The 9,045-nt window shown below is 36.1% G+C and overlaps 1 protein-coding gene across 1 annotated transcript; it reads right to left on the bottom strand.

Moving 5' to 3' along the window:
• Positions 1-905: 905 nt before the first annotated feature.
• LSM8 (LSM8 homolog, U6 small nuclear RNA associated) lies at positions 906-7,261 on the bottom strand. The gene is made up of 4 exons (XM_004324858.4): positions 7,143-7,261; positions 5,919-5,959; positions 3,293-3,420; positions 906-1,164 (listed from the first exon to the last, which is right to left on the bottom strand). The coding sequence occupies exons 1-4, from the start codon at positions 7,171-7,173 to the stop codon at positions 1,074-1,076; spliced, it is 291 nt and encodes a 96-aa protein (XP_004324906.1). The 5' UTR covers positions 7,174-7,261; the 3' UTR covers positions 906-1,073.
• Between the last annotated feature and the right edge of the window lie 1,784 nt (positions 7,262-9,045).

Below are 9,045 nucleotides of genomic sequence, written 5' to 3'. Positions count from 1 at the left end.
CCTATTTTAAACACTTTCATTAAAAAAAAAAAACTATTGAAATTTTGTTTGAATTACAAGAATGTAAATATTTTTCTATTGTTATCACAATGTTACACACTTTGGCCTACATATGACTTGATGAGAATTTTTGTGGACTAGCCTGGATATCTAAACACTGCTTATAGCACTGTTTCTATGGATTTTTGAAAAAGTATACACAACCAGTTGTACAAGGGAGTTTTAGAAAATAGCCTGTTTGTAGATGAGGGACATTTATCTACTTAATTAATTGATTCACTACAATAATCAACCAAAGAATAGGCCTGACATGCTTGGAGAAAACAGGTTTACTTCTTTGGAAATCAGGTTTATGGAACTAGGGAGTCATGAAAAGTTGTTGACAATAATAGCAAGCACTGCCTCAATATAAACTTAAGATTTATTTACTCACGTTTATAAATAACAAAAAACTCCTTTAATACTAGAAATTCCCCAATTCTTAAAGGATAAGATGGCTTTTAAGACCGCATGGAATCAATTTTTTCAGGTAATATATAACTTTGTTAGCATTTTTCCTTTTCTCAACCAAACACACTTTTACCCACACTTCTAAAGTGCTAGGGAGCCACCAGGGCAGTGTGATAAATGGGGATGGTTCAGATAACTGCACAAGACAAGATTTACCTTCCTGGGACTTTCTTAAAAATCAGGGACAGAAACATATGTATCCTGCACTATTGATGGTATTTGTATGCTTAATTTATATAATACTTGAATTTCTCTTTTCAACTAGTTTTCCATAAATATCAAAATAGCAGAATGTCTTTTCTAAAAGTTCTCAAAATAATCATTAGATTTTTATACTATTTAATAGAAAAATAAAACCAAGCTACCAAATGTATGATTTAGGCCAAAAAGAAAAGTTTTTTCCAAGAAAACGTAGAAATATTTTAATTTACATATCATATTACAATGAATCAATATGGAGTCAAAATCCACAATTACACCTTCATAAAAATTCTGCCCATCATCCTCAGAATAATCAGTTTCTGTACAAAGATTTACAGATGTCCAATATATGTAGTTTATCCTTAGTGTGCTACAGAGTTCAGAGGTTCTGCTCGAATATTCCCCAAATCAAGTGCAGAATCTGTCTCTTCATCAATTTCTCCAATGACTGCACTGTAATTGTTTAAGGGAAAAAAAAATCAGTTAAAACAATCTCATTTCTGATTAAAACTGAGAGAAGACAGTATAAAAGAACTACTACTTAAGGTGAAAAACAAACATTTTCATAAGGTTGTGAATTGTACTTTTAAAGTCACAAAACCCAAATAAACTGAAGGCAACATTGTTACGGGAACGAATATTAAAGAACAGACTGCATATAATGTGACTGGATCACGAGTCTTTATTTGAGTAACTTCAATGAACTAAATCCATCAATGGTACATATAAAATCTATTAGTTTTCCTTTCATGATTTCTCAGTTGACTCAATTTAAATCCAACACCAAAAAGAAGTACAATTCTTCACACATAACGATAATAATAGAACAGATACTTAGGTATCTAACAAATGATTTTTTGTTGTGATTGGCAAGGGTTAAAGCCAACAAATTTTTCCTTGATTCAACACTAACATAACACCTATAACATTATTTTCACTAATACCATGCTAGGTAACCAAGCCATGGCTCTCTAGCTGGATACAGTCATTGTTACATCCAGACCATGGGACATGTATGAAACATTATTACATAAAAAATTGGTTGTTTAAATTTGTTTGATTTTAATGAAAGTAAATTCTATAGACAAATGTTATACAGAATTTGCCCGATTTTGCTTTAAACTGTATACAGTCTTCAGTTCTCTAATAAATGGGAAGTACCAAACTTTAGGAGAATATATTAAGTTTTCTCAATATGAAACATATCAAGATCTTAATTCCATCATTAAGAATTTAGTATCATTTAAAATTCTTATGGAAGACAGTGGAGTGCTGGAAAATGTTTTAAAACTAGCTCTCCAAGGAAAAGGAGGAGGCTGATTTGCAGTGTTGACTGCTATCCATAGTGCAGATACCCCCACTATGGCCAATTTCAAGCTACCAAAAAGACATCAACCAACCAGCTTGCAAAATTCCCCAAAATATAAAAACCTGCTTCCGTGAGCCAGTACAAGCTGGCTCCAGCATACCACTGTGTCTACAGCAATGTTTAAAATTTTTTTTAATTGAAGTTCAAAAAAAAAATTTTTTTTTAAATTAAAGTAGGAGAAATCATCTTAAAATCAATTATTATGCAGAGCCCCAATATAAACAATCAGTGCTGTTCTGGTCAGGAGACCTGGGCCCCACCTGCTTTGCCTTTACAGCTCACTTCACCTAAATATTATCTCTATAGAATATTTTATAAACCTCTGATTAAAGATCAAATGATTTATACATCTAAAGGTGATTTTCTTAAGACAAACAAATAAAATGAGTAAAGTATTCCTTTATCTTCCATATCCTACTTGTCCAAAAAAATAATCTGAGATGCTAATACATCTTTTGCTGCCTTCCAGCCATGTTTTAATTTTAAACAGTACTCACTAGGAAACTGATTCAACACTCTTCTAGCCTCTATAATTGCACTAATACAGAAGCTGCTAGCCACATGTGACTATTAAAATTAATTACAATTAAATAAAATCTAAAATTCAGTTGTTCAGTCACACCAGCTACTTTTCAAGTACTCAATGGCCACACACACAGCTAGTACCTACCATAGTGGACAATGCAGATATCCAACATTTCCATCATCCCCAAAAGTTGTATTGGACAGTACTGTTCTACACTGTTGCACTTTTCTTAAATTGCTACCACTAAAATATATCTTCTCAAACTGCCATATCAATGTCACAAGTTAACTGAGGCTACAACATAAACATGGGACATCTTAAGTAAGCCAATTATACTAAAAAATTAGAAGAAAAAAGTAAGTAATGGATAAATACAGCTATGTTATAAAGCATTATTTAAAACTGTTCACACAAGAGATTTCAAAGACATTTTGAAACCCTAGCCCTGGGCCCTGGAGGTATATTTATGTTCCTCTGGAATTAGGGGTATTTTGGAAGAACATTTTACGAAGCCTCTCCAATGAAGTATTCAGTGTAAGGCAGGGCTCTTTCTGGACCCTATCCGGGCTACTTAACTATTAGAAATATGGACAAATCTCAGTAGATAGAAACCTCTTCTCCATATAGCAAGGCAGTACACCTATAGTATATTTAACTTGCCTTTAAAAAAGACATATTTTACTCACACATTATCACCTCTCACGATGTATAAACCCAGTACCACTTGTTCTACTCCCTGTGAAGAGCTGAACACTCGTTCGTGGCTTTCATCCAAAATCAAATTAATGGTCTGGTCAAAACCTTTCAGTGTTCCCTGTAAAGAAAACATTCAAGAGAAAAAGACAAATATTCTGGTTTACCTGAATGTGTTAATTCAATGACACCATTTTAGTTGTGAGGTACTCCAAGAGAAGTACCTATTTTAAATATATATAAGTTCTCTATAAAATACAATACCTCTTTAGGATCAACAGGCACCAAACTTACCTCTTGGTTTTTTAAGAGGGGCGGTGGGGAACCCACCACACTTCTGACTAGTGCGCAGAGTTGTTGAGAATTACAAAGGACACCTATGTACTAGTTTATTTCCAAGGAAGCAGCATAAAAGCCCAGGTAGTCCAGGAGATAATATTCTAAAAATACAAACTAAAACAAGGGAAACTTAAGGGAAATAGTCCACTACACAGCAGCTATAGCAATGTAACGGTATCACTTCATGTTACATGCTAGTAAACATGCTGCACACATTATCTCAATTAATCTCTACCCTTTGTGGTAGATACTACAAACATTCCCACTTCAGACAAGAAAATCTGAGGCACAGAGAAGTAATCCCTCAAGATTTCATGGGCAGAAATTAGCAGAGCTAGAATTCGAACCATGAAAGGCTTGCTTCAAAGCCAGACCACTAAACTTCTATATTATACTACTGTGAACAAGCAAATATAATCTACCACTTTTCGGAGATTCAGATTAGTACACAAACTTCAACTGGTAGTTATAGCTAAGGCTTAATGAGTACTTAGTATCTGCCAAAGTGTTTGATGGGCCTCAAACACTTGAAGGATATATTCAGAGAAAATTTTATGAAGAATCATGGTTCTTAAAAAAGGAAGGCATGGGCCTATTACAACATGGTAACTCAGATGCTATTCAAGTTTCTGAAAAACATCAATTTACATTGGTTTTGGTTGGTTAAATTTCTCATTAAAGTTTCATGTTTTAAAATTCAAAATATATAAAATTAGAGTGAAATAAAATGTTAGCTAGGAAGAGAAACATTAGTTAATGTTAGGAAGAGAAACAAAATATGGAGTATTTACTATACTGAACTAGCAAAAAGTTGTTACCACATCCATACATAGCCTCTTGGCTTCATTTTACATGCAACTATTCTATAAAGTGAACCATGTGTCAAAGAAATACACAACTACTGAACTTTAGTACTCAAAAATGCTCTTTTAGTACTTAAAAATGCTCTTTTTAAATGGCTTTCCTTCTTCTATAAAATTAATTTTCCAATTTATCATCTATCCTGTTAACAAAAACAAGAAAATTTAAACTTGAGGTTTTTACAAAATAAAAAACTATTTACAGATATTTGTTAATAGCAGTAGGCTTCTAAGATGAGATTAAAATATTTCAAACTGTCCTTATTTTTTGACTCAATACAATGTGAAGTACCTTAAAAACAAAACCAAAAACATGATTGTTCTCTTGATTAAGAGGAAAGCAAGGCAACTGGCCTTAGCTTTTGGAGTCAAATTCAATTTAAATCCCAGTTTGGTTCTGCCACTTATATCCACGTGACTCTGGGAAAGTAACTCACTTTTTCTGAGCTAGGTTCCTAACCTAGAATGCAGGGTTAATTCTTTTTCACAGAGCTGTACCGAGATTAAGTGAGATAACACACGTAACATGCCTGGTACATGACATATGTTTAATAAATGGCAAAGTCTGACACTTTGGTAATCGTCACTTAGGGATCCACTGAGAAAAAAATCACAAGGATTAAAAACAAAACAAACAAAAACAGAACAGCAGAATGGGAAAATAAAAGACTAAACTATAGGAATTAGATAGACAATAGAGAAAGTTTAGCAGCCTTAAAACTTTTTGGAAACTTTTTGGAACAATCATATGAAGAAATAAACGAAGAAATTAAGTAGCCCAAAATCATGGGATAAATTCCTCAGATCAAGGAACAGGTCAAGGAGAGAATCCAAGATTTTTCTGGAATTAAAATGGGATACTGTGATAAAAGGACAAATGAGATGAAATAAATTTATTCATTCATCATAATTCATTCTACAAAAAAACAAGAGATCATACAACCTAAGAATATCTGAAGAATATCAACACCATACAAGTCTTAAATGTTCATTATTTTATAGATGTAGTATCTAAATCTTAAAAAAGTTTCTAAGAACCATACACAAAATTTCAAAAAAATTATGATTCTGGTAGTGGTTGTCAGAACACTGAATGGGGGAGGAAATAAAAGATGGAGGAGGAAGATAAATATTATAAAATACAGGCAGGTATCTGCAGACTAGACTAGAAGTTCTCTGAGGGCAGAATCTATTTCCCATCCTAGCTTCTAGAAGCCTTGTATGTAACTTACAATGTTTATTAATGAAAAAAAAATATGGATTGGCAGCTATTTATCAAAGAGATAAAGACCTGAGTCATAAGAAAACTGCAATGCAGGTGTACTGTGGTGCCTAGTCATTAGAGATCAGAGGTTGTACATAAAAATTAACAACCAATAAGCCTACAAGAAAGCAGAGAATGAATATGCCAAATACTTACCACAATCATTCTCCCATCAGAAGTAATGACAGCAACAGTTCCTGATAACTGAATCAAGGAAAGCGTATCTCAGCGCATGTAAACTGAAAACTTAAAATCTGGTAAGGAAACGGTTTAAATTACTAGGAAAAAGGTAACAGAATTAAGATATAACTATTCAACACAGCCACATTTACAACATAAAAACTTTATGTTCTTCAATTTGGTGTGACATTTACAGAATTTAAAAAAGGGAAAAAACAGAAAAAGCATCCCTTTCTGTGTGTGGTCAGTGTATTCTATCTTAAAACAGCTGGGGTATTTGGTACTCTTTTCTTATTGGGGAATACTGCCAATTTGACAGTTGAGCAAGATATTTCTCCCTTTCTTATACCTATTTCTTTATCTCTAAAACGAAAATTGGATCGTTGCTAAACTAATCAATGTTGAATGATTTCAAGCACGTTAAGACACTGTCTTCCAGGACCTGGCTTCTGGAATTCAAAAGAAAAGAAGCTATATTCAATGTCACAGGTACCAATATGCTTGCATCATTAAAAGCCTTTGGCATTTCACTTTTGTCCCAAATTTGTACATGAGAGCACAATGCAGTGTTCCGTTCCTAGACTTTAAAACAGTAACAGCTGTATAGGGTAATTCACATGGGCTTTTTAAAGTTATTTGTCCCTCAAAACGATCCATTACAATAGCAAGCATTATTTTAATTCCATCAACAAAGAAGTTGAGATTTCAAGTGGTAAAGGGGCAGATATTCAATTTTTGCACCATCTGTAAAGTTTTTGCTATCCTCGAACAACGAGCAAAGCCTATGAATAAAACACATAGATTTATATGACCATCGTTGCCGCTAGTTAAACCGTTCCTCTTATTCCCAAACCTGAACGTATAGGCCCTAGGGAAACAGGAAGGATGAATCAATACCTGATTTCTATAGAGACACGTAAAAGTTTGGAATAACCACGTTGGTGGGTTTTTTTTTTTTTTCAGATTAAAAATAAAAGACACCTTGGGCCCGTACAAGCGGCAGGTTCCAGCCCCAGGGGCGGGATTGGTGGGTCCCAGATCCTTAACCCCTGCACCCGCATACCGGGCCCCGCAGCTGCCGGGTATCGCAACCACCCGCCGATCCCGACCCCCTGCCTCTCCAGCACCGGTCCTCTCCGGTGCAGGCGCGGGACTCGCCACAGCACCAGCAAATGCCTGTGGTGGCCGGCTCGAGGATACGGTTGATGTAGTTCTCCAAGGCAGACGTCATGATGCTCGGCCCGGCAGCTGGCAACAGAGCAGGACCGGCGACAAGAGGAGCTAAAACAGCCCGCCAGGAACTAGCGGCGGCTCCCGCCGACTGGCGGCAGCAAATACCGCGAGAGTACCGCACTGCTGCCTCCGCGAATCAGAGACTGAAAGAGCCCGGCCAACCATCCCCAAGAGGCTAAGCGGCGACTAGTTTTAATGCGCGTGCGCAGTATATTTCTACTGTGTTTCTGGGCGGTGTTCTCGGAAGCCGAGAGGGACAAAGCGAGCAGGCGGTGGAAGAAAGAAAGAAGCCTTCGGAAGGTGGGGTAGTGGGGAGACGGTGGGCGAGCGGGCTTCATAGCGGAGTGGAAGGCCATGTGGCAGAAGTTACGAAGGGGAAATATTGAGAAAAGACGGGCAAGGCGGGAGACAACGGAATAAGGTGTTTTCGTCACACGTGAAATAGAGAGATGAGTGCTGTTCTGGTATGAAGTGTAGACGCGGGGAAGTGGAATCCCTAATTTCCTGCCACAGGGCCGCAAATTAACCTTCTAGAAGCTAAATAGCCTAGGGCAAAGTTGCACACGTTGTAATCATATGGTATATACGCCTGGAGAACACAGCAACAAAAAGCATGTTCGCACAGTTTGCATTTGCCTCTAAAAGTGCTTCATCGCGGAGGCGTTGTTACTCATTTATGTAAGAAACAATCCAAACAGAAAAGTGTGAGTCTCCCTTAGAAAACAGTCTTCCCTTTACCACGCCACAGCCTCCCTCCCCTCAGGGTGAAATTAGTAGCTAAAAGGCCTGCAGGTCTGCTGCGCAGTCCTGGAAAGGACTGATTCAGGAAGAGCCTTCTAAGTAAGGACCAGACGGTTCTAGTCCAACACTGCTAACCATATCGTGTGGGTGTCCTTGCACAAGCAACGTCAACTCATTTGGGCCTCAGTTTCCTTAGATCCTGCTACATTTATCATTTGGGGTATTTATATGTGTTAGAAAACGTCATTTATTTTACTGTGGTACCCTAACTTCAAAGGACTTGAAGTTAGGAAAAAATCTATGTACAAAATACCAGTGAGAGTTATTTCCCCTTTGTACAAAATTGCCTTATGATTTCAGTTAGACTTGTGATTTCTTAACTGAAGAATTGAGGATTTGAAAACTCTTGCAACGTCAGCAGTTTTCTTCTGAAAAATCCAGCATATGTTTTCATTACAGCATACCCACAAAATTACCTACAGATCACTCCCAAATGTTTAATATTTTATATACTTAAACTTACTCTGACCTGTTCGAAACCACATGTAGTCAGGAATTAGGTGGTGCATGTCCCGTTTTTTTTTTTGGGGGGGGGGTGGATGCTGGAGGGCGGGTAAATGAAAGTATCTTCCATAAATTAAAAAAATGAAGATACTGTGTGGTTTGCAAATGTTAGACATTGCACAAAAAGCCAAAGTACTAATTAGTGATAAATGAGGTATCATTAGTAAGGAATTTTTAAAAAATAATGTGCCAAGTATTTAAAATCAATAACCCATGTAGTGTTTCATCTCTTAGAGTGTGTTTATATGTGAAAATGTTCATTTACATTATATAGTAACTTACAGAACTAATTTCATCATAATACAAGTTTATGACCTTGTGTGGTTTCCATTAAATTAATATGCCAGATAAATGACAGATGTGCAGTGTTTATGGAGCATCACAAAATCTCTTTGGTTTGAAAATTTTTACATTCGTCTTAAAACTATGTTTTCTGTAGTCACTAATGATCACAGATGTGGAGAGAGCCTATGGATAAAGAAAAGTCTTTAATAAGACAAAAATGAGTTACATCTGGATGCAAACATTACATATGTGATTTATCTAAATTAGCGTTGTGACCTTG

This window comes from Tursiops truncatus, chromosome 9, assembly GCF_011762595.2.
Source record: "Tursiops truncatus isolate mTurTru1 chromosome 9, mTurTru1.mat.Y, whole genome shotgun sequence".
Classification (NCBI taxonomy): Eukaryota; Metazoa; Chordata; class Mammalia; order Artiodactyla; family Delphinidae; genus Tursiops; species Tursiops truncatus.
This window is presented reverse-complemented; position numbering and strand designations above follow the sequence as displayed.

What these genes read in the sequence shown, in the direction of transcription:
- LSM8 (XM_004324858.4), bottom strand. Translation starts at nt 7,173, where the DNA reads ATGACGTCTGCCTTGGAGAACTACATCAACC. An exon ending in CTTGGAGAACTACATCAACC is followed by an intron (nt 5,960 to 7,142) that starts GTATCCTCGAGC and finishes TTCAGTTATCAG; the next exon opens with GAACTGTTGCTGTCATTACT. An exon ending in CTGATGGGAGAATGATTGTG is followed by an intron (nt 3,421 to 5,918) that starts GTAAGTATTTGG and finishes TTTTCTTTACAG; the next exon opens with GGAACACTGAAAGGTTTTGA.